We start from the raw sequence: 26,455 nt of genomic DNA, 5'->3' as shown, positions 1-26,455 counted from the left end.
TCATGATAAACTATGGTTATTCAGCCTTGGGTATTTGGCAGATAGTTTCTCAAAAATGATTGAAATGAGCTTATCAGACTCTAAGGAAAACAACTGACAGTATTTGTTGCCAGGTGATAAAATTAAAGCTTTCAAAAAAAAAGAGTTTTGTAAGACATACCTACCACTGTGGGGTTAACAAATACGAATTTTCAATATCGTATAATGAATTGTTTCAACATTTAGGAGATCTGCATAACTCAGTGAACAATATTTTCAAAATGACTAATGCATAATGTTACAAAATCATACACTGGAGTAAAAGATCCATTGAAATCACAAGGCAGACCAATGGGTTTTAATGTAACAGTTACAAAAAGTTCATTGATATAGTTTCAGATTGTGCATTGCAACACTAACCTTTTAAGAAACTAGCTTGTTGAATTTTGGTGTAGTATCAAAAAAGAGTATCTACTGAGAATATTCTCAAATTGACTGTGGTGGTAACTGCATAACTCTGCTTATATTGAGAGCCACTGATTGTACACTGTGGATGGACTGTATGGTGGGTGAATAAAACTGCTTAAAAAAAAAAAAAAAGAATAGCTATCATTGCCTGAACTTAAACATCTGGAAGACCATTAACCCTCCCCTGGCTCCACAGGAAATCTTGTAGCACTTTTCCCTGAGATCCTCCAGGAAAGGGGAAGGAAAGGGGAGGACATAGGGAAGAGATCTACTGTTTGTATGTGCCAGTGCTTTATATAATTTTAATAATATATAATTCACACAAAACTCCAAAATAGGTAGTAATAATAAAACAGATACTAATTAGAAAAGAAGAGGTTAAGTCAGCTAGCCACCATCACATAGCTGTTAGAGCACTGGAGCCAGGATTTGAACCCGGATCTGTCTGTTATGAAGCTGATTCCTTCATAGTAGCACTAGGACACCAGAGGCAGCTTTAAAACAAACAAACAAACAAACAAAAAACAGCTTAATGCATGTTCTTCCTCTCTTCGCTCTAATCGCAAACTCAATAGCCTCAGCAATGACTCAGTGTTCAGCACACCCTCCATTCACCTGGAACAAGGCATTTTGTTCCCAAAATTCTTTACTTGAAAGCACTCTGGAGTTAGTTAGTTCATAATAGAACCTCTTAGCATCTTGAGAATGTTTGGCCCAGCTATAAGCCCACAGTAAGTAATCAATAACTACTCTGGATGATGCCCTTAAGACTGGGACATTTTAGCTTTCCTATTCAAGGGAGGTGTAATATGCACCCTCATTATGATATAACTTTGGTTTCTTTCTGCATGTATATACTTGTTAATATGGTAGATCCACATGATTTTCCCTCTGAATTCTAACCATTCAGTTGTATCATACCTGCCCTTTTAGCAATATCATTGGGTCACATTTACAATTGAATACCATCTTACATTCATCCATTTCTCTCCATGGTGTTCACATTTATGTGACAAAAATGCATTTTTCCACTGATGTCTATGGAATACCTGACAGCTTTCCATGTGCTCAGTTCTTATCTGATATGGCCTCAAATGACTGTCTGAAGGGTTGTCAAAAGCCTGACTTAGGTTCCAGGTTTTTAGCTACTGTTTTATCAATCCATTTGTTCATTTGTCTTTAACATTCCTTTTGTCATCTGTTGCTTACAGTTGAGTGGTCTCAACATATTTTGCACATGCTCTAATTTATGAGAGAATTTGGGAATACTGTCCAAGGTTTTAGACTTAATAATACTGCCTTCCACTTTCATAATATTTTTGAATAAAATATTCAATTATACTGGAAGAGAAACACTGAGCATTTATTGAAAACCTGCTAGAAGCAAGAATTAGTGCCGAACTTTTTATGTTTTATCTTATTTTCACTACACACACACACACACACACACACACACACGTGTGATGTCCTTCCTGGTTAACTGATGAGGAGATTGAAGCTCAGAGTAATAGATACCTACCCAAGTTCATACAAGCTGTTAAGTGGCACAGCTGTGATCTGAAACAAGTCAATTTAACCACAGACTCCCTGCTCAATTAGGCTCCCTGTGGCCTGTGTTGGCCTCATCTAGGGGTGATAATATACTTTTCACAGGGTTGTTTTGAGGAAAAAAATATTATATTCATGAAAGTGTTTTAAAACTATAAAGAACTGCAAAGTATTACCTAAAATTAAAAAAATACAACCATACATATGTAGTGTTGGGGGAACATTACAATATTAATGTTCAATTCTTTAAACACTGTGCTCTTCAAAACAGAAGCTTCCCCAACATATTGCTCTGTTCACTCACTCTGAGACCTGCTCACTTCTCTGTAAAACCCTAGCACAGAGCAGCTCCTGTACATTAGTCACAATTTTCCATTAATCAAGGATGGCTTGGGCCAGACCTACAGCAGTCATTTCAGGTTATTCTTTTCTATTGTGGGCTTTCAATGTGCACTCAGTCCACTCTCCCAAATCTAGCAGGGAATCCATGCCTTGTGATATAGAAGCATCCAGAAATTATTCTTGACAGTATTCAGAGAACAACTTTAAACCTAGAGCCCAATCCCAGAATTGGGGCAGTGGGAATGCTGACCTTTTGTCTAAGCCTTTTAAATTAGCAGAGGGTTGGCAAGGTGTGCAGGAACTTGAAGGCAACTTGGGGAATATAATGTTAGGGAACTGAAATTGGGCACAGGCAAACAGTTTTAACTTCTTTATCATGTGTTTTTATGGTGATAGTACTTAACGTTTTCCTAACAAGGAAGAACAAGGAATTATGGAGGGAAACTTCTTTTAAGGACAGAATTTAGGGGGAGATTTTGATTTTACTGGATTAATTATTTACAGTAACATTTATTAAAAAATTGTCATTCTAGAATTACCTTTTAACTTTTATTCTTATAATGGCACCAAGGAAGAACTATTTCTTACTTAATAAATATAATTTCTAGCCATATTGATAACCAGAGCAATCTCAAGTTAGTTTGCTCAGTGAATTAATTTAAGCATATTGTAATTGAGATTTAGTACTGTTATTGAATGGAATAAACAAAAACACAGAATAATATAGGATGATAGAGATGTTTGCAAATAATAGACACTGAATCTAAGACTATTCCTAAAGGTCTGCTTGAGAACACGTAACAAGAAAGGAATGGGCAGTCTCTAATTATAAGCATGTGTTTTTATAGTTTTGGTCCTAACGTCAGTACGAGATGAAAATCCCTTAGGATGGTACAATATTGGAAAACAATATTGGAAACTACTATATCATCTATTAAGAAATGCAAGTTTCTTCTCCAGCATTAAAAGGATTGCTGTGTCTTGGTATATGAAGATATATTTTTATAAGCATATATGGCAAAATGTTAAGAACTGATAAATATAAGTAAAGGGTATATATTGATTGTATGAGTCTTTCAATGTTTTGAGAGTTAGAGAAATTTCAAAATAAATTAGAGAAAAGAATATGTATCTTCAAACACTAGTAAACACTAGACCCGCACTCAGTGTGGTGAGAGAAGTTTGCACAATGAAAAAACAAAGCTTTGAGAGAAGCAGATTCACATTTGTCCTGTTTTGCTCCAAGGTATATATTCTCATTGAGTTAAGAGGGCAGAATTGACCTCACTGTTAAAAGCCTACTGCTTTATATAATCTTACTGCAGGCCACATGGGGGTATTATAAACAAGTAATGTTTCTGGATTAGCCTTTTCTAAGTCATAAGAAATATGGCTTCAGCTAGGATGACATTAGAATGAGAGATATAGGACCAGACTCTCAGATTTTGAACAGTTTTGACCATAGTAGAGGACACTTGATTGAATTTAGAAAGAAGCCTGTATAGGATCTTAAAATCAGAAAAAAAAAAAAATTGATGTCCTTAGCAGTTAAAGAGTTAGGAGACGTCTTTTTGGTGTAATGAAAATGCCCTATCTCTTGATTGTAGTGGTGGAGACACAACTATATATCTGACAAAACCCATCAATTGTACACTTTAAAAGTGGTGAATTTTATTATATACAAATGTTACCTCCATAAAGGTGGTTATAAAAATAACACCTAAGCAGTTAACAATTATAATTACAAAGTGAACCACAACCACACCATTCTCTTTACAGGACACTGCAGAAGAAATAAACTCATTCTTAATTTTGTATAAAAGAAGAATATAACATTATTTGAATATATTTAGATAGGATATCTTAACAACTGCTAGCACTTGAAGCCATGTTCAGGGTAAACGTGGTGACTGTGGAGTGAGAATGTAAAATAACTGTATTTTGATGTTCCTTTGACAGTTAAAACCATGATCCTTTTTTCCTCCTCCTTTAGCCCTGGAATGAGACCAGATGTAAGCTCTCCTCCATCCAGCTCCTCAACAGCAACAGGACCACCTCCCAAACTCTGCCTTGTGTGCTCTGATGAAGCTTCGGGATGTCATTATGGGGTCCTGACTTGTGGAAGCTGTAAAGTTTTCTTCAAAAGAGCAGTGGAAGGTAGTGTGTGTTTTGAAGAGTTTTATTTTTCCTCTATTTAGTTCCTAGTTCTCAAAGTAGGCTTTGGAAGTTCTATTATATGCAAAACTTAGTAAGGCTAGAAATCAGTAAAGTGGGGAGGAGAGGGTGGCTCCTCTGTTCTCAGGTGGGAAGGAAATTAAAAAAAAAAAAAACGCAGAACATCTTAGAAGAAAATAGAAAAGTATAAATTGAAGAGAGAGAGGTTAGAGAGCAGAAGATAACAGTATAATGAAGTATTATCATATAAAATTATGGTGTCAAGTTTGGGCAGTAATGTAATGTTCCTTATATTGGAATCAAGGATTTTAACTACCATAAACTAGTTGGTTTCAAAGCCACCAACTATACCAGTGTTGCAAAAATGAGAAACAGCAGGAGGCTTCAGCTCCTTACTATGAGGGCCACTGCTAGGGATGCCCTTAACACAGCAACTATCTTTCCCCAGAACATACTGAGAGAGAGAGAGTGTGACCAACATACAAACATGTCTTTTATAACCTATCCTCAGATTGATATATCATCACTTCTGCCATATTTCATTGGTCACATAGATGAATCCTGGTATAGTACACTAAAGCATGAATACCAGGAGGCAGGGATCATTGGGGGCCATATTGGAGGATGGCTATCACTCCTACCATAAATAGATTCATGCACCAAAAATAGATTTTGACTAAAAATAAGTGCTATGTAAACAAAACAATGTTAAAATATTCCAGCTGACTTGAAGACTCTTCACCTGAACAACTGTTCTGTATTACAGAATTTACCAAGAGGTAGAAAACATAGGAACCACAAACTGAGAAGTCTTATCAAAAGGATTGAAAGGGAATGACTATTAGTGGTATGTGTCCATTCCTTGTGAAATAGTGACCACTAGTTGAAACTCCTGATTTTTTAGATAAGGAGCAAGCACAGTTTCTCAACTTCATACTAATAACCAGATATGACTAATTTTTAATTTATTAAGGTACAATGTAGCTGATCCTACAGCTCAGAGTCTTAATTGTGCTCAAGACATACCTGGGACAAAGAAATCGTTATTAGCATAATATGCACATTCTGATTCTTGGGTTGAACATAAAGCAAGCAGTGGAATTTCTCTGTTTTCAGCAATCTAAATGCTAAAAACAGATGTCTTTCACAGTAATGGTACAGTAAGGGCACGGTAATGACTTAGGAATTTACAGGGTAAACTTTGTATTGTAACTGCATCTGTTGTTTCTGCTTTCTTTTTATAAAAGATAGAATTATGGGGTAAGTGCATCTATTCTGTGTCCAAGTAGAGAAGCTAGGAAACTTAAAAAAATACAGAAAGGAATTGAAACAGCTGGTACAGACATTTGGCATTGGAGAGCAGCTCTGGAACAAAGCTAGATTGTAGTCCATTAGTCCTTTGTGGCCCATTCCTCACAAAGAATTGAGCCTGATACTGTTACCCAGCTACCCAAAACTAGTGTTTAAAGAGCATTGTGATTTATATTAGGAAGAAATGAATATAGTTTGTTTACATTCAAGTCAAGTCTTAGGTTGTCCTATGCATAATTGACCTTTTCCCAGAAATCAAAACTAGATATATTCATCCTAGTAAATCGATAATTATAGTTCTTCTCTTTTCCTTGAATATAATTTATTCTTGAAAAATGTCCTACAGATTCTTGTGAAGGTCCCCCCATCTAGTGTAAGGTACATGAACACTTAGGATCTAGTTAGTCAATCTGTTTAGACAATGGTGGTCTTCTATAGGGGATTCCTTCCAGTTTTTGCCAGGCCAGCAGATCCTCAGATGGTTTTCTTCAACTATCAATAACCATATAAAAGAAGACTACCAGAATGTGCATTTGGGGGAAGGGGAGACTTTCAGTCTTTTCCTTTTAAATTTTCCTTGCAAACATTTGCCAGAAGAGAAGTGCAATTCTATCTCATAGCACATTATTTAACACTAGGTACCAGAAGATTTTAGATATCAGTGGTCTTTAAATTTTTATTTGGGGCCACTGGTGAATTCAAACATTCTGATATTGTAAAAGCATATGAAATAATGAACTCTATAAGGTCTATATACCGTAGTTACAGTAGTCTAGTTTGCCAAGTCTGTGATTCACCTGACAAGTTTCTGGCAACATTAACATGCAAGATTAAATATTGTTGTTTACCTATCACTTCATTTCAAATTGGGAAGGGAGCACATTTTGTTTGCATACAGTGGTATAATGCTGAATTAAAGTGGTTTTCCTTTGGGGATGCCCACAGTGTTTTTAAAGCAGTTTTTTCTTTCTCTTTAGCAGTAGGTGAGGAAGTCATAATAAAATAATGATAACAGTCATCTGTTAACAATTAAAAAAAGAACTGTTTAAAGCAAAAGTAATCAAGAAAGTGATTACTCTTGGTGGGTAGTGACTGGAAGGGGGTTGTGGGGTACCATTCTGTTTCAAGATCTGAGAACTGTTTATGTGGGGGTGTTCACTGTGAGCATTAGGTAGTACATTTATGATTTGTGCACTTTTCTATATATTTCAGTGAAGTTTTTTTTTTAAATGAACTATTTTCAATTTGTTGAGCAGAATAATTTTTTTTTTTTTAGTTGACCCCCCAAACTTTATAATGGTAATATAGGCAAGTATACTGTACCTTCCTTAATCAGTGTCTTTGGGTCTTGGCTGTGTGCCACCCAAAAAAAAAAAACAGAAAAATATGACAATTCCTTTAAGACTTGTGAAATTTTAATAGTGCCTTTATTTTCCATGTAGGACAGCACAATTATCTTTGTGCTGGAAGAAATGATTGTATAATTGATAAAATTCGAAGGAAAAACTGCCCAGCATGCCGCTATCGAAAATGTCTTCAGGCTGGAATGAACCTGGAAGGTAATGTAAATACCTGAAAAGAACTGTTTGTCTCTGCATCATAAGATACTAAGTAAGCAGATGTCATAATGTAGTCATTACAGTATATATGTTTGTGTGTGTGTGTGTGTGTGTGTGTGTGTGTGCTTGGCCTAGCATGTTTATATTATAGCCCAATAAAAGGAGGAATTTTTTTCATGACTGTCATACTCAGCTTAAGTTTATTTATGAACCCTTGTTATAGACACTACCGATTATGTACTCAGAAAGGAAATTATGTTATAATGAAACTTACATAACTTGAAAGAACATTATTTTCATATTTTTTATTCCTTTTTTTTTCAGCCTCAAAACTATTCTCTAGGTTGGAAATGTTTCTGTATCAAATACATTTATATCTTTTTTCCATCATTTACTTTTCCTTGCCATTTTTGTAAATATAGATTTTTATTACATATCTGCAGGAGTAAAATCTTCTTGAGGCATTGGATAGATTTTGTTTATTTTGTTTTCAAATTAAAAAAGAAACCTGAAACCTGTTATAATTTTGAGTTTCATAGTCCCTGTTTTACATAACAAGTTGAAAAATTAACATTGATCCATCATTGTAAACTTTCCTCTGAAAAGTTTGGATTTCTGCTGTAGTTAAAACTGCAAGTTCCATGAAGTTGGTGGTGGTGGTGATCTAATAACCCACATGCTTGGCAAATGCTAGTGATAACAGCATTTGCATCCAGCAAGTATTCACTAAAGGGGCAGGTACTAAACAGAAAATGGGATAAAATAGTGTCTGTTTTAAAGGAGATTACTGTCTAGTCAGCTTGCAGAGTCAATAGCAAAATGACATGGAGCACCACAGAGTAACAAGAGCCACAGGAGCAATAGGAGGGTCACCTAACTCGGTCTTGGAAATCGGGGAAAGCCTCCTGGAGGAAGAAACATTCAATTTTAAATCTAGATGCTGAGTAGGATCTAGGTTAAATAAATAAGGGCAGAGACATAGTCAGATTTGTATTTTAGAAAGACTACTTTGTACAAAAAGACCAATTAAACAATTGGTGCAGTGATCTAGATATAGATAATGATGTTATCAGACAGAATGGAAGCACCGTGATTAAGAGACTAACTGTTGGTGCTATCTAGTGCACACTGTGTATGTGCTTTTAAATATAAAGATTTATGGGTGTACTTATAACAAGTCTAATTCCCCAAACCACATGCAACTTTATCTTACTTCAGAGAGACACTCTGTATTTCTCTGATGGTAAAAAAGATGAAATCAATCATTCTTCCCCATGTACACAGACTATTGTGACACAACCAGTCAGTTAACCCAATTTTTTTCTAAGTATGATCAAATTGCTTAAACTTGACAGCACAGTGCTGGCATGTTAAACATTAACATAAATATAAAATATGTTTTCTACACAGATTTAACCAGAATTGGTGATTAATTAGATTTGGGGGAGGTAAGAGAGAAGGAAAGAGGAGTCAAGAATTATTCTTTCCTTGGCTAAGTGAATGATGATTTCATTAACTGAGATAAGGGATACAGGAGAAGAAAAGGCTTTATGGGAAGGTGGGAGATGATGCATTCACTTTTGGGTATACTGAATTTGAGGTGTCTATGAGACATTGGGAAAAAATGGAGGCTAGGAAATACTGATTTGAAAGGCAGATGTGTTGGTTATACTTGAAACTTGGGAGGTGAGCGATGATGATTTAAAAGACAGTTCAGTATAGCAGATCAGTTGTTGAGAGGGGATGGGAAGAAAAATAATAAAGTGATAGCAGTCCATTTTCTTAAAGAAGTTGCAAAAGCTACAAAGATTAATTAAATTCATACCCAAGTGCACTTTCAGTGCCACAAGGATTTGTTGTTGTAAAATCAAGATATCATGCCTTTCTTAGGTACCAGATCTCTGCCTAGATTTTACCCAATTTCATTTTGCTTCCTAATCTCCTAATTTTATAATATACTTTGACAACCTAATAAATAAAGGCACATCCATTTTTAGTGACTGGCTCTCTGGACCCAATTTTTCTACTTTCCTGTGGTCCCCCAACTGTCATCTAGACTATTTCATATTTAGAAATGGTTTACTCAAAGGGCAAACTCAAATAAAATTCTATCTTACCACTAATACTGTGCAGTTACTTGCCTAGTAACATTTTTAGGAGCTTTTCCAAATGCATATCAGGTTTAACTTAGATATTTGGAGCTTTAAATGCATGATGCTTCTCAGCACACTTCTTCCCCTATCCAAAGTTTAAGGGAATTCTTTATTCAAAAGAAATAAGCTACATAAACACTTAAGTAGTGATTCTGGTGGACCATGTTACTAAGTTTATCCCATTTCTTCCCCCTTTTACAAATAAATAACAACAGTTGTGTCTTTTTGCCCTTCACTAAAAGACGAGACAATGAATGACATCTAATTTCTCTCTATTATCAAGCATACTATCAATGCCATTTCTAATCTGGTCTTTTGTTGAAAGTCTGTCAGAATTTGTGTGTTTTTGAATGAGTAAAATTTAAACAAATTAATTTAACCCATGATTTCTCAAAATACTGTTTATATTAACCCATGATTTCTCAAAATACTGTTTATAAAAACACAGTGTTTAATAAGTTGTCAAGTGAGGATACTAGCATTTGTCAAGAGCTAGGCATGCTAGTCTTTGATATACATTCTTTTATTCAAAGAGGTTATTTTGGATCCTCATATTAGAAACACCTTGGAGTAGGTCCAAGACTAATCTTATATCAACTTTTATACTATATAGGAGAACAAGATTCTAATCTGTCATTTAATAACATATTAGATATTAGGTGGCACATATCATACATTGATAATCTAATTCTACCTGTAGACAACTGAAAGAAAGGTTTAAAAAAAATCTAAGTTCACAGGGCTTGTTTGTGTGTGGTTAGCGTGAAAGCCTTATTTTTACTTTGAATCATCCCAGTATATATAGAAAACCTTTTGTGGAGTAGGCATGCTGCCAAACATGTGCTGAGCATGTTTGGCAGGCCAGATAGAGAAGAGCCATGTTTTTCATGCTTGTTTTCTTTAATAATCTTTAGAATTATTCTCTCCTTCATTAATGTTTCCCCTAAGCCAAGCAGTTTCAATGACAGCCCCAGAGTAATTTTTCAGAAGCAGTTAGCTCTGGAGAGCCCATTTGTCTCCATAAATGTAACTTAGTATGGCAGGTACTATATTTTGATACTGTTGCCCCATATCAAGTAAATCCAAGATTTATTTTAAGCAGACCTCTTCACTGCTTTGAAGTGCCTGGCATTTGAATACAGATAAGTTTTTAAAACTGTGATCCTAAATGTTTTATACTCATTTCAAGTTGTATTGTAATCATTCCAAAGTAAGCTTTATTTTTGGTATAAAAAGTCAAATGGAACTTATAAATAGCTTTATAGCATTACCAGATTTCTTACCTAATATTTTTTAAGCTAAATAAGATTTCTTCACCTATTTATTTGTAATAGCGATCATACATCCATTAAGCTATTGTAAGCTTAATGGGTCAGGCACTTATGTACAGTAAAATTAGACTAAATTGTTTAAAATCAGTGATTGCTTAACTAATTCAGTTAACAACCCCTTGCTGAAAATATTTTGAAACTGTATTATACTTTCATGCTCTTTCTTGTCAGTACAACATAACTGGTTCAGTAGTACTTTGTGAGCTTTATTCAAAAGCATCAGCTCTCTTATAGGACTGTAGATAAATGGTAAGAAATTAAATTGATTACACACTAAATCACAGAAGATTTTTAAAAAATCATCCAGCTTGGCATTATCTTTTCCTCTTTGTTCTAATGTGAGTGTAGGAATACAATTTAAAGTTATGGTTAATTGAAGTTTTTAGTGTACTATATGAGCATACGGATTTGTGACATGCATGTTCTCTTTTGGTTTGTCAACAAAGAACATTCATCTTTTTGAAATCCGGGTTTCAGTGAGATACTTTTGGGTTGTTTAAACGGATTCCTTAAGTATAGGAACGCTTCCTTTTTTAAACTTGATATGGTTGAAAGTACTTCGAGTTGTACCATCTGATTTTACAATATTCTAAAAATATATGCTCCTACAAGTTAAGGTAATAATAGTTCTCAGATAGCACTTACCATGTGCCAAGAACTGTTCTCAGCATTTTAGATGTTTTAACTGGCTTAGTCCCCACAACAACCCAGTGAAGTAGGTACCGATATCCTCATTTTTCCGAAGAGGAAACAGCTCAGGAAGGTTAAGTAACTTGCACAGATACCCAACTACTAAATGGCAAAGCCAGAATTCAAACCCAAACATGTTGATTATGAATTTGTGCTCTTTACTACTATACCATACTGTGTCTTCAATAGAGCATGGTAAAATAAATTAAGACTAGGTCTGTCAAGGTCCTTGAAATGTTTACAAATTCTCAAATTTCTCGGTGCCACATTCAGCGCAGAGCACAATAAGAAATGGGACCATTTTATTTAATGTCAACAACAGGTTTTTATTTTCCTTTCTAACACTGGACATTGAAATATAGATCCCCCACCACATCCATCTGTCTACAAACCATATATTGTCATTTTGGGGAGAAAGAATCTAATAATTATTTTTAAAGGTGACTAGCATTTACTTTTTCCTTAGCAAAATGATGTGCAGCCCTTTTAACTGAGGCAGGTACATTTCTTCCTTCATACAAAATATATTATTCACCTTTCCTTGAAGCTCTGAATACCTTCTCTTAAGAAGAATAATTCTTATCTAGTCACTAATGTGGATAACTTCAAGAATATGAATGTGTTTATTTAAAACTCTACAGAATCCAAGTTGCAATTTGGTTAGGCTGAACCAGACAGAGTCAGAGATAAAAGATAGCTTTAGTTATCTCATATACAGTATGACAATGGATGTTTTAGGTTTACAGAAGCATCAATATAAATCTTCCTTAAAAAGGGGACATTTCCCATTGATAGTCTGTATAAAGAAATGTAAAGCTTTTCTCTTCATCTGTCCAAATGTCTTTAGTTCCAAGTAGTATCCAGCACTCAAAGGTAAAATGTGGATTTTTTTTGCTTTCACCATGTGATCTGCTATGTCATCTCCCTATCATGATGAAAGATGCTTTGTACAAATATATAGATAACTCTCTTCATTATATATACTACCATAATTTAGATTAATCCTAAACCACAATTTCAAGTCAGTTATTACAAGCATAAACAAATTCTTTCAGTTGATAGTAAAGGTAATTTGCTTAATATAACCAATGAAAATTTAACTTTGGAGTCAAAGTGAAACAATCAATTTGTGGAAGAATCTACAGACATGATTTGTTTAGATTATTTTAACATAGTGTTCTAAAACAAAAAAAAATGTATTTTGTATAAGGTATAATTAATGAAGAAGTATCTGGTTTATTTGTAGGGGAAGTTAGTAAGAGAATGGATTCCTGTTGATCTTTTTAGCTTTAGGAAAAAAAAAATTTGTTTCTCCTCTGTCAGTCTGAATAATTTCAGAAATTAAAAACCTCTCTTGAATAGCCTGTGCAGCCCAGATCTTTCCATTACAATTCATTTGGGTATATTTTTTTAATACCCACAGCTCGAAAAACAAAGAAAAAAATAAAAGGAATTCAGCAGGCCACTACAGGAGTCTCACAAGAAACTTCTGAAAATTCTGTTAACAAAACGATAGTTCCTGCAACATTGCCACAACTCACCCCTACCCTGGTATCACTGTTGGAGGTCATTGAACCTGAAGTGTTATATTCAGGATATGATAGCTCTGTTCCAGATTCAACCTGGCGGATCATGACCACACTCAACATGTTAGGTGGGCGGCAAGTGATTGCAGCAGTGAAATGGGCAAAAGCTATACCAGGTAAGATACCAAGGAGAGAGTGCTACAGTACAAACCTTTGTATTTTCTTGAATAAAAATTCTCTGGCTCTTTACCATCTGGTTCCACAGAGTTCCTATTTCTTGTATCCAGTTTTGCAGAGTAAGTAGGAGAAAGTCAGGGGAATAAGGGAGAGTGCAGAATCTAAAAGAAAGCTTTCACATTGCTCCTTACTTTTCAGATTATTACCTAGAGAATAGTAATTCCAGATAGAAGGATGATGTAACTCAAAACTAAAGTTTGGAGACTTATAATACAAAATTCCTTTTACACTGAAGTCCAGATGAAGAAAATGTACAGTATTTCTAGGAATGCAATTTGTTTTCCTTCAATGTATATTTTTTAAAAATCAGGTTATTTGTAAAATTGATAAAAATCAGCTATGTTGATACTTCATCAAAATACACTAAAGTAAAATATTAAAATATTACATTAAAATGTAAATTTTAATTTATCTAATTTTCAAGATAATTTTAAATAAAAGTTTCTGTATTGGACTTCATGTGGAACAACAAAAGTCAATGGTAGCGTCAGTCCTAACTTTACAGAAAAAGAAATGGGAATTGACAAGCTTACGTTCACACGAATAGTTAGGGGCAAAACAAGGTCAAGAGGAAAACTGACCTCCTGTCATCTCTGTTCCACCAAGAAGGAAAGAGGTGTGATTATCCAGGGAAATGTTTTTATTTAAATTCATTGATTAGTAATGTCCCAAGCCAGGACTGCCATCTTTCCATTTTGCTCTTTCATTCACATTTACCCAGATAGGCAAAAGGTGGCTACTCTAAGTTTTCTTTCATTAAATGCTTTTAAAAAGCACCCCAGGGCTTGGGTCGGAATGTGCCCAGTGACAAAGGAAAATTGCCCAGTTAATGCTTCATTTTCTCTATTTGTTAATGGTCCCCCAAAACAAGGCTTAATTGATATCAGGTCTATGATCTTCTCTTTAGTAACTAGTGTATTTCCTCATACCTTTATTTCTCTTAATTAAGGATTCAGGAACTTACACCTGGATGACCAAATGACCCTACTGCAATACTCATGGATGTTTCTCATGGCATTTGCCTTGGGGTGGAGATCATACAGACAATCAAGTGGAAACTTGCTGTGTTTTGCTCCTGATCTGGTTATTAATGAGTAAGTCATATGTGACTCTTCAAAGCCTATTTTTAACCAGCTGATATTTTCCTGATGGACTACTATGGTGTTAATTCAGGACTGAATCAATCCAACTAGGTATCTTGGAACTGGGAGTTGTTCCAATGCTTTGGGCTGGCCTACTGTTATGAAGAGCAAATGTTCATAGATATATTTAAGGACATTTTTTAACCTATGGACATCTCTGGGATTATTAAAGTCTGTGGCAAGTAACAAGAGATCTTACTGAAGCATTGTTTTGATTATACAACCCTATTCCAGCAAAAAGAGCATGATAAAACTCTTGTTGATCTCACTTTTAGTAGGACAGTAAAGATGATCTATTCTTCAAACATACCTTCAGCTCATCATGCCAGCATTACCAGAGATGATCTCTCTGCCCTATATTCCTAGCCATTATCCCTTTCTACCTTGTGTTACTACTATTTTATTAGAATGCAAATAGGGAGTTCATACAATACACACACATACACTCTATACTCAAATACCCATGGTCATGGCAGAGTAATAAATACAGGAGATTTGGTTTGTATGAGGGAAAAAAAAAACCATGGATTTTCTTAATTACGAGCTCTGGATGCTACTGATAAGAGTTCCCCCAAAAGTAACAAAATCTCAACCACATTATTAGTATAATAGTCCCACTATACTCTCTATGAGAGTCAATCCATCACTAGTAGTTTTTGTTCAGAAAGGGTAACACTGACAACCTGGAATGGGTCCAGAATGGCAAGGGGTTTGGAAATTAACACTGATTGATAAAGAGGGAATGTTTGAAGGAAAGAGAAAAGGAGACTTGAAAGAGATTATAGCCAGAAGAGTTATTCTATGAAGATTCTCTGTTGAGTGGCCAGACTCCAAAATAACGGGTAGAAGTTTGTAGAAAAGCATTTATTTGAGCTGAGTGTTAAATAGGGTTGCTTGCCTTATGAAGTAGTAAGCTCCCGTTACTGTGAGCATGTTAGTAGGGTATGGATGATATTAGCCCCATATATTTTCAAAGAGATTCTTAGGCACTGTGCAAGAAGCCACAAGTAGTGGGGCTAATTCTAGAGTCAGAGCACTCATTTCTTATACTTCTGCAAGGTAATCCAAGGCAACATATGTGGCAGGGTAAATGGGAAGCACCTAAAGGAGAGATTTCAAGTTTCCCTTATAATAGACTGGCTGAGTTAAAATTAGTTTTGTTTGTTCATTGGTGATACTTACTAAGTTCCAGGAACTCGCTTAGGATATAACAGTGAACACAGCAGATGACGGCTTTGCCATTATTCTGATGGGGGAAGTCAAACAAATAAATGTCCTCCTGTGGGAGGGTATCAGTTGGAGGAGGAATACCTTGAGCTTCATTTAAAGTAGAAGTTCTCCATCTTAGCATTTTGACAAAGGGATTTGTCCAGATGTATTCTAAGTTGTTCTTAAAAATGAAGAACCAAAAATTTCTAATGGTATAAATTTTACTGTGTAAATTAGAATAAAAGTCCTATAATAATTAATAATAATAAACATACCTTTTTATTTCCAAGTAGGTAGAATCTAAAACTTATCTAATTGGCCATATTGAATTGCTACCATAAAACTTTGACTTAAATGAGTAATAACTGGTAATAAATTCTGTAGGAATAAGTTCTAAACACTTAACCAGATAATACATGGCAGGTATAATAGAAAATTATTTTCTCCAGTGTAAAATTAGATACTTTCGACTTAGGAACAAGTTTAAGGAAAGTTTTCCAAAAGTGTTTTTTCAGACAATTAGCATTAATAGCAATAATTAGGTTTTCCTTTTTGCAGCCATAGTTTGCAAAACAAAATAAAAAAATGTACTTTTTTGGGGAACTAGCACTATTTCTTTCTAATTCAACACTGATATTTGTCTTTTACAGGCAGAGAATGACTCTACCCTGCATGTATGACCAATGTAAGCATATGCTGTTTGTTTCCTCTGAGTTAAAGAGGCTTCAGGTATCTTATGAAGAGTATCTCTGTATGAAAACCTTACTGCTTCTCTCTTCAGGTTGGTAGAACACTCCCTTTTAAATATGTCAAAAGCAAGAAATATGAAAGTCTAGAAGCATTGATTTATTTATATACATAGTACTAACAATTATGCCAAGTCTACTGTTTCCTGCTAGTCAGAGGACTTAGATTTTCATAAATGTGTAAGGCACAGTCAGCAATACCAAGTTTAATAAAACAAATAGGTATAGTAGGTATATGAGCTGCACAGGAGTCTCTGTGGATCTGGATTTGTGCAGATTTCTTCCTCCTTCCTTTCTGTGACTTTTGATAGCACCACATTATAGAAGAAAATGGAGAAAGAAAGCCAACTAGTATGATTTTTGTGCTACATTTCTTACTTGGTCAAAATTTTTAGTTCCACAATGAGTACTGCTATGTACGATGTATAAGAAGTTGCGGAAGAAAAGATATATCCTAGAAAAAAAAGTTTGCTTGCTTTTTTACTATTAGGGGATTGGTTAATGCAGTTTAATGCGGTTTAATGCAGCATTGAAACTGACGAGCCAGAGTGTTGAGCAGAGGTGTTCTTTCAGCTAGCAAAGACATCACTTACTAAAAAATTATTGGTATCTTGTCTGTATTAGTAGCATTTTCAACAATTAACAAAAGAAGGTCTATGAATCAGTTGGTATTTTTTCCTGGAAAAAAAAAATTACATTATCAGATTAGTGTTGGTAAAATACTGAGTTAATGATTGAATATTTCCTTTTTATACAAATAATGAGCAATTTTTTAAGAAGTCTTCATTCCATTAGTAACCATAGCTTCACAGTTGCCAAATAATTTTAAGCCATGAATATTGCACATGATTATATTTATTTCACTTCTTCCAAGGTATCAATCTTAATGCTAACTTTGTTTTACAATGTTTTTTTATGTTAATGTGTTTAAGGAATATTAGTATTATTTCAGTCAAGACAAGAGAGTTTTCCACAGCTCACTAAAAAATCCTAAAAGTAAAGACCTCTGCCAGAAACTTGCTTAAGGTTACTTGTAAGAGAACTTAAACAGAGACCATAAAAAAATTGGTGAGCTTGATGTTATTTGAGTGAACAGCTGAAGTTCAAATCATGATTCTGATCAATACTTCAAGGTGGCTGTTCATTGTCAGTATATTAACCACTATAAATAATGGCTTAAATTTTCTCCATTAACTGACTCACTGAGCTATTTATATTTTTTTTTATTGTAGATAATAAAGTACATCATACTAATATATATGTATCACATTAGCTTTCAAAAAGGAATAGAATCACAAAGATGAAAATGCATTCCTAAGATACAGAGTAGCTCCTCATTATTTGCAGTTTCTTTCCATATTTGTGAATTTGTCTACTCATTAAAATTTATTTGTAACTCCAAAATCAATATTCACAGTGCTTTTGTGGTCATTTGTGGGCAAGAACAAAGTGGCAAAAAATCTGTGTTGCCCAGGACTTGCCCAATGTACATGTTCCCAGCTGAGGTCAAACAAGGCCATACTCTCTCTTCTTGTTTCAATGCCCATACTGTAAACAAGTGTTTTTTTCGTGGTATATTTAGTACCATATTTCGCTTTTTTGTGCTTTGAATTTTGGTGATTTCACTGTTTAGAATGCCACCCAAGTATAGTGTTATAATGTCCTATCTGGTGTTCTAAAGTGCAAGGAGGCTGTGATGGGCCTTACACAGAAAATATGTGTTAAGTAAGTTTTGGTCAACATTAGTGAATCAACTGTACACACACACACATATATATATTTTTTTAAATATTGATTCATTTTAATTTCCAAAATAAATACTGCCCTGGTCATCAGCCCTACACTCAGTCTTCACTGTGATCGGAACACTTGGCTGTGATCATTTCATCTCCCCAGGCAGAGCTTAAGCTCTTGAGGGGCACTAGGAATTCTCCTCTGGTATCCCCACCCAAGACCACTGTGGATGGGTACAGCAAGAGTGACTGACCCATGTTTCCTGATTGACTGACCAGCACTGAAGAAGATGTTGTTGAGGGCCACCAAACATTTAGCTAATGATTCTGAGCACCTGGAAAAGAAATTTAAGACCTGTGTCTTTTCCTGGTTACAAAAGCAAAGAGGGGAATTTGGAGTCTAAAACATACTAGATAGCTACTGCAATGCAGGTATTCATATATTCTGCTTCACGAAATCTTTGTTCCTACCTTATTACCCCATTTACAACAGTAGCACCATAATCCAAGATCACAAGGTTGGTGAACAAAGGAGCAACTTTCAGAAGCCAGGCCTTCTGACTTCTAAGGCAGTCTCTGGAAACAAGAGAAGGGTGGGGGCAAGGTGGGACCTTTTCCCCAGCTGGGCCTCTTATTTGCCACTAGCTCTGCTCTATCATTCAACTTTTTCCTACACTGTCCCAGGAAGAGCTTACTCCTTACAAGATGAGACAATGGTCTTTGAAGACTGGGACCTTCTTTGCTCAGACTGAGCAGCTACATTGGTTTTGGGCATAAATCTTAAAGGTCCCTAAACTCTAGCAGCCAAATTTGCAGTCTAACAGGGAGCACATCTTCACTATTTTAACCATAACCACCTTCTATTGAAGGATAAATCTGGTTAACAGGAGGTTTTCTTATCTGCTGTGCACCATGAGGGTGTGGGCTAAGCCCATTTGGGGGTGGGAGCTCAGGAGGGCTGAATAAATAGAGGGAGAAGGATTTTCAGATGAGGGTAATTTGCAGGGAAATAGACAGGGTAGGCACTACAAGATTCCAAACCCTGCCAACATTCTCCAGTGCTTGGTGTGAGCCAGTATTGTAGAACAAGAGGAAGGGGAAGAGTTTCATATCTAAGTTTAAGTCTATGGCAGAATAAAGGAAACACATACAGACACAGGAACCAGGAGACAGAGGTGAGCTCAAGAACCTACACTCCTGGAGTCCACAGACATCTTGGAGAGAACTTTGGATTTCCACAGAGCATTTCAGAGAGGAGAGTTTCAGTTGACAAGCAAAAATGTCCTCAGGCATATCAAATGTCCCCTGGGTAGGAAAAATCACCCTGGTTGAAACCACTGCCTTAGAACTGGGTGCCTTTCATCCACTGGCCCCTTAACAATGACTTTTCTCTGGGCTATTTCACTTGTGCCTGTGGTTTTATCTGTCACCATATGCTAATATATAAACCAACATGTCTCAAATTCATGTGGCCACAGGCTGCTACCCATTTCCACTAGATATACTTCAGCATGTCAAGCTCACACTGAACTTGGCCTCTTCTTCCCTATCTTAGTTTGGATTCTCCCAACAATATATATTAAAAAGGGTGTCTTTAAACAGAAACACATATAAAACAAAGTATGTACTGATCAGTTGAAGAAAATATTGTGACCAGGGGTTCACAGGAAATTAATCTTGTATTTCCTCAAGGAGCAATGATTCAGTATTCACAGCAACTTAACAGAGCATATTACTTAATACAGCACTACTGCAAATAAATGAGAACTGACTGTATGTAAGACTTCCATTTCTAATAGAATCCTGAAATAGGTACCCTAATCTCCCACTAAAAATACATAAATTCCTACTTGTGCTGATCGGCTGGCAAGAAAGAAAAATAAGTGAAGGCAGGAACCCAAAGAGGTAAGCTGTGCTCTGAAGCCAGGCAAATTTTCAAGGCCTGGTAAATGAGTGTTTTTAGTTAGTTTTACAATTAAGGGTTGGAAATGTAAGTGACATTTAAAAAGCAATGAATTTAAAAGCAAATTATACACATTTGAAGAGACTTTTGAACTGAAATAAACCTCTGAAGAAATTAGCGAGAATACAGTTACAAGATGTATCTGTGTGTGTATATAAATGAACAAGATAAGAAACACGATCAATTGAGATGTAAAACAATGCTATACAACTCTTTTCTGTTGAAAGCATTCATATAGTGGTCTAGCATAATCACTAGAGACCCAAAGTGAAAGGTGAAAGAGAATAGGGGAAGACATTATACAAAGAAATAATGACCCAGAACTTTCCAGAATTGTTAAAGACACCAAACCCCATATCCAGGAACTTCGATCCATTACTTAAGCTCTAACTAAATGGGAAAGTCAAGAAGAAAATCATCAAAGAAGTAGGGGAAAAAAGAGATTTAAAAAAAGAGGCAGTCTTACTGAACAAGCACAATGGAATGCTTTTTTTTCCCAAGTTGTTCAGATAAAAAAAAAAAACAGTTGAAAAATAAGGTAGACATCTCAGTTCACTCTCATAGGTAATGAGATTAGAAGTTGGTATTAAAAAGCTGAAAAAGTTAACCAGAAAATTATAGAATGTTTCCCCACCCAAACACCTTAGTGCCCACATCAACAGGGTTGCAATGTAACAGTGATTACTACTGAAGGGAGCTACAAGACACAGATTCTATTTAGGGAAGTTCTTAGGGAAACCCAAAGACAACAGGGGAGAAAAAACAAAACAAGGAAACTAGAGGACACTGAAGCCTCTGGCACCTATTGCTATAGCAAACATTAAACACAGCCAGGCTCCTAGCCAGATTAACATAAAACATCAGACTAAAAGCCTAATTAGATGGTAGTTCCTACTACTAGATACATCTAGCAATAATTCATTGAGTGATTATAAAATAAAGATAAGTGAAATAAATGACAGCAAAGTTACAAGGTACAGGAGGGAGCAACTGTGAATGCTGTAAGATACCTGCACTGACCATGAAGTAGTATAGTTTCTTATTTGAAAGGTGACTGAAATGTTCAGTTAGAACCAGAGAAGGCAGAAAAAGAGGGAATGATTTTTTTTATAAATTAAAGAACAAGTACAATGAATAGAAAAGTTACAAACATAGTAGATATTAACCCAACTATGTCAAAATCACTTTAAATGTGAGTGGTCTAAATATACCAGTTGAAAGACAGAGTAGGTTAAAAATCACAAGACCCAACTATATGTTTTATACAAGAAACCCACTTTAAATATAAAGATACAGATAGATTAAAATTAAAGAGATGACATTTATCTAAGGAAGAAATATGGTCAATAAGCACATGAAAAGATGCTCAACCTCACTGGTCATCAGGGAAATGCAAATCTAAATCACAATGAGATACCACTTGACATGCACTAGGATAGCCGAAATAAAAGTCATAATAACGAGTTTGTTGAGAAATCAGAATCCTCAAGGCACTGCTGGTAGGAATGTAAAATGGTGCTTTGTAAAACAGTCTGACAGTTTTTCAAATGACTAGACATAAGAGTTACCATATGACCCAGCAAGTCTACTCCTAGGTATATATGAAAATATTTGCACACAACAACTTGTATACAAATGTTTATAGCAGCATTATTCACAATAGCCAAATAGTGGCAACAACCCAAATGCCCACCAACAGACAAATGGATAAATAAAATGTGGTACATTATTAGTCTGTTAAAAAGTAATGAAGTACTGATACATGCTGCAATTTGAGAACATGCTAAGTGAAAGAAGCCAGATCATACGTTGTATGATTCTGTTGATATGAATTATCTGAAGTAGGAAAATCTACAGAGACAGAAAGTAAATTAGTAGTTGCTTAGGGCTGGGGAGTGGAAGAAATGGGGGGGAGGGATATGGGACTGATAGCTAAAGGGTATGGAGGTTCTTTTTGAAGTGATGAAAATGTTCTAGAACTGACTGTGAACTGACTGCAGTGGTGGTTGCACAGATCTCTGAATATGTAAAACTAGTGAACTGTACACTTTAAATGGGTGAATTGTATGCTATGTGAATTGTATCTCATTAAAGCTGTTCAAAAAAATAAATTTAAAAAAGTAAAGGGGTGAGAAAACTATTACAACTTTTAGTGTTAGCATAGTGTATCTAATTAATTTTAGGTAAGGCAGCTTTCTGAGCAAGGAAAATTCTAGGGAATAAAGAGGGGCATTATGTAATGATAAAGAGGTCAGTTCTCCAAGAAGACATAACAGTCCTTAATGTGTCTGCATCTAATAGAGTGCCAAAAAAAAAAAACCACACACACACACACAAAACTTACAGAACTGCAAGAGGAAATAAACATATCCATTCTTATAGTTGGCCATTTTAACCTCACTCTATAAATAACTGATAGATCCAGTCAGTAGAAAATCAGTGAGAATATAGTTGAACTAAACAGCACCATCTCTAATTGACATTTATCAAATATTCTACCCAATGACAGCAGAATACATATTCTTCTCAAGCTAACATGCAACAGTCACCAAGACAGACCGTATGCTGAACTATAAAATACACCTCAACCAACTTAAAAGAATAGAAATTACACAAAGTATGCTCTCAGACCATAGTAGAATTAAACTAAAGATCAATAACAGAAAAGATAGCTGGAAAATCCCCAAATATCTGGAGGTCAAATAACACACTTCCAAAGAACACATTTGTCAAAGAAGATGTCTCAAGAGAAATTTAAAAAAAAAAAATACTTAGACCTAAATGAAAATAAAAATATAATTTGTCAAATTTTGTGGGATACAGCAAAAGCAGTGTTTTGAGAGAAAGCTAGAGAAGTGAATGCATATATTAGACCTAGACTAAAATTAATCATCTAAGTTTCCATTTATTTTGGCTTATGTTTGAGCAATATAGGCCCAAAGCAGGCAGAAAAAAATGAAATAAAAAACTTGGATAATAATGAATTAATGAATTAATTAAAAGAATAAAAATTAGAGCAGAAATCAGTGAAGTTGAAATCAGAAAATCAATAGAGAAATCAATGAAACCAAAAGCTGGTTCTTTGAAAAGCTCAATAAAATTGATAAATCTCTACCCAGGCTAATGAAGAAAAAAAGAGAAGAAATAAATTTCTAATATTAGAAATGAAAGTGAAGCCGTCACTACCTATCACTTATCCAAAAGATAAAGGAATATTATTAACAAATCCATAATTTAATAAGTTAGATGAAATGGACCAGTCCTTGAAAATATAATATGTAGGGAGAAATAGATAATTTACATTAAAGAAATTGAATCAGTAATTAATAACCTTCCAAAAAAGACAATACCATTCCCAGATCTTTTCACTGGTAAATTCTACCAATATTTAATGACAAAATGATACAAATTCTCTATACTCTTCCATAAAATAGAAACAGGGAACACTTCCTAACCCATTCTGTGAGGCCAGCATTATCCTAATATAAAAACCAGATAAAGACATAAAAAAAAAACAAAAAACTTTCGCATGAACAAAGATGCAATCATTTTCAAGAAAATATTAGCAAATCAAATCTAACAATATAAAAAGAATTACACACCAGGACTTAGGACTAAGTGGGGTTTATTCCAGGTATGCGAGGCTGATTCACCTTTCAAAAATCAGTTAATGTAACATCAAATCAACAGGCTGAAGGCAAAAACCATCTTCTCTAAAACAATCTGATCATAAAAGATGCAGAAAAAGCATCTGCCAAAACCTAATACCCATTCCTGATAAAAACTCTCAGTAAACGAGGAATAAAGGGCAACTTCCTCAATTCAACAATGTCTACAGAAAACCTTCAGCTAATGTATTTAAAGAGAGAAACTAGATGCTTTCCACCCTAAGACTCAGGAAAAGGCAAGGATGTGTCCTCCTTCCACTCCTCTTCAACATCATGCTGGAAGTCCTACCTATTGCTATAAGATAAAACGAAAGATCAGGAAGGAAGGAAGAACTGTCTTTGTTCACAGATGACATAATTGTCTGTGTAGACAATCTGGAAAAAAAAAAACCTGACACCCCCCCCCCCCAAAAAAAAAATAAAACCACTTCTGGAACTAATAAGCAGTTATAACAAGGTTGCAGGATACAAAGTTAACATACAAAGTTAATATACAAGTGTCAATTGCTTTTCTCTATGTCAGCAATGAACAACTGGAATTTGAACGTACCAACATAATAACCATTTACATTATCATGTTAAAAAAGTGAGATAGTATAAATCTATTAAAATTTGTATAGGATTTATGTGAGGAAAACTACAAACTCAAATGATTAAGAGACCAAAGGTATAAATAAATGATGAGATAGTCCATGTCCATGGATAGGAACAGTCAATATTGTTAGGATGGCAATTCTTCCCAACTTGATTTACAGATTTAATGCAATCTCCATCAAAATCCCAGCAAGTTATTTTGTGGATTTTGAGAAATTAATTTTAAAATTTATATGGAAAATAAAGGACCCAGAATAGCCAACACAATTCTTAAGAAAAACAAAGTCGAAGGACTATCACTACTTAACTTCAAGACTTACTGTAAACATACAGTAATCAAAGTAGCATGGCATTGGCAGAAGAATAAAGAGATCACTGTAACAGAATAGAGAGCACAGGAATAGACCCACACAAATAGAGTCAACTGGTCTTTGACAGAGGAACTAAAACAACTCAATGTCTTTTGAATAAATGTGCTGGATTTGCTCATCCTTAAGCAAGAAAAAAAAATCCTAGACACAAACCTTACACCTTTCACAAAAATTAACTCAAAATGGATTAAGACCTAAATGTAAAATGCAAACCCATAAAGTATCTAGAAAATAACAGAAGAAAATCTAGGTGATCTTGGGTTTGACGATGAGTTTTTAGATACAACAACAAAACTGTGATGGCAAAAAAAAAAAAAAAAAAAAAAGCAGACCTCATAAAAATTTTAAACTATTGCTCTTTGAAAGATACTGTTAAGAAAATGAAAAGACAAGCCACGGACTGGGGAAAATATCTGCAAAACACATGTCTGATTAAGAACCTGTATCCAAAATACACAACACAAAGAACTCTTAAAACTCATCAATAAGAAAATAAACAGTCCAATTAAAAAGTGGGCAAATGATCTGAACATATACCTCACCGAAGTAAGTACACAGATGGCAAATAAACATATGAAAAGATGCTCAATATCATATATCATTAGGCAATTGAAAATTTAAAATATTACCACATAGCTATTAGAATGATTAAAATAATAAATCAAACTTCCAAATGCTGACATGCATGAGGAGCAGCAGGAACTGTTCTTCATTGATAGTGATAATGCAAAAAGGTACAGACACTTGGGAAGGCAGTTTGGCTTTGTAAGAAAACTAGCAGAGTCTTTCCATACAATCTGGTAACTGTGCTCCCTAGGTATTATGCCTGTTGAGCTGGTAAACTATACCACGCAAAAACCACATGAACGTTCACCCAAAACTGGAAACAGCCTGGATGTCCCTCAATAAATAAATGGATAAACAATCTGTGGTACATCCATACAATGGAATATTATTCAGTGATAAAAGGAAACGAGCTATCAAGCCACAACTACTAAGTTAAAGAAGCCAGTCTGAAATGATGCATGCATGATGAATGTTTGATGTGTGTACGATTCCAACTATATGATATTCTGTAAAAGGCAAACTTAGACAGACAGTAAAAAACTCAACTGGTTGCCAGGGCTTCTTGGGGTGGGGAGAAGGATGAATAAGTGAAGCACAGGGGATTTTTTTAGGGTGGTAAAATGTTATGATCTCGTAATAGCGAGTATATAACATTCAACTGTCAAAACCCATAGAACTATACAACACAAAGGGTGAACCTTAATGTAAACTATGGGCTTTAGTTAATAACATATCAAGATTGGTTCATTAATTGTCATCAATATACCACACTAATGAAAGATGTTAATAATAGGTGAAACTGGAGTGGGAGAGGGTAGTTACACAGAAACTGTACTATCTGCTCAATTTTTCTGTGAATCTAAAACTGTTCTAAAAAATACTTTATTAATTTAAGAAAAAAATGAAGATGAAAAGAAACCACCACAGACTTTCATTATGGCAATACTAAAGGATATACTTTGGCTAACAGAACATGATCCCATCTTAAGGAATAAAGAACTTTCTGAAAGTGATAAAGAACTTTCTGAAAATGATAAATATGTAGATATACTTAAACATGCACTGTATAAAACAACAACATTGTTCTATCAATTACCAGAGAGGAATATTCAAATATTATAGATTTGTCTATGTTTCCCTTTT

General features: G+C 34.9%; 1 protein-coding gene across 6 annotated transcripts in view; it reads left to right on the top strand.

The window, feature by feature from the left end:
• Window positions 1-26,455, top strand: part of NR3C1 (nuclear receptor subfamily 3 group C member 1) — a 160,756-nt gene that overhangs the window by 127,101 nt on the left and 7,200 nt on the right. For 5 of the 6 annotated variants that reach the window (XM_037802163.1, XM_037802162.1, XM_037802161.1 and 2 more), the window contains exons 3-7: window positions 4,331-4,497; window positions 7,266-7,382; window positions 12,980-13,258; window positions 14,269-14,413; window positions 16,321-16,451. In XM_037802163.1, coding sequence (XP_037658091.1) covers window positions 4,331-4,497; window positions 7,266-7,382; window positions 12,980-13,258; window positions 14,269-14,413; window positions 16,321-16,451 — 839 coding nt within the window. The remainder of the gene's footprint in view (window positions 1-4,330; window positions 4,498-7,265; window positions 7,383-12,979; window positions 13,259-14,268; window positions 14,414-16,320; window positions 16,452-26,455) is intronic. The other variant, XM_037802164.1, reaches the window with a different exon arrangement.

Source organism: Choloepus didactylus, chromosome 13 (assembly GCF_015220235.1).
Source record: "Choloepus didactylus isolate mChoDid1 chromosome 13, mChoDid1.pri, whole genome shotgun sequence".
NCBI lineage: Eukaryota > Metazoa > Chordata > Mammalia > Pilosa > Megalonychidae > Choloepus > Choloepus didactylus.
The sequence above is the reverse complement of the archived record's forward strand: the minus strand, read 5'-3'. Positions and strand labels throughout refer to the sequence as shown.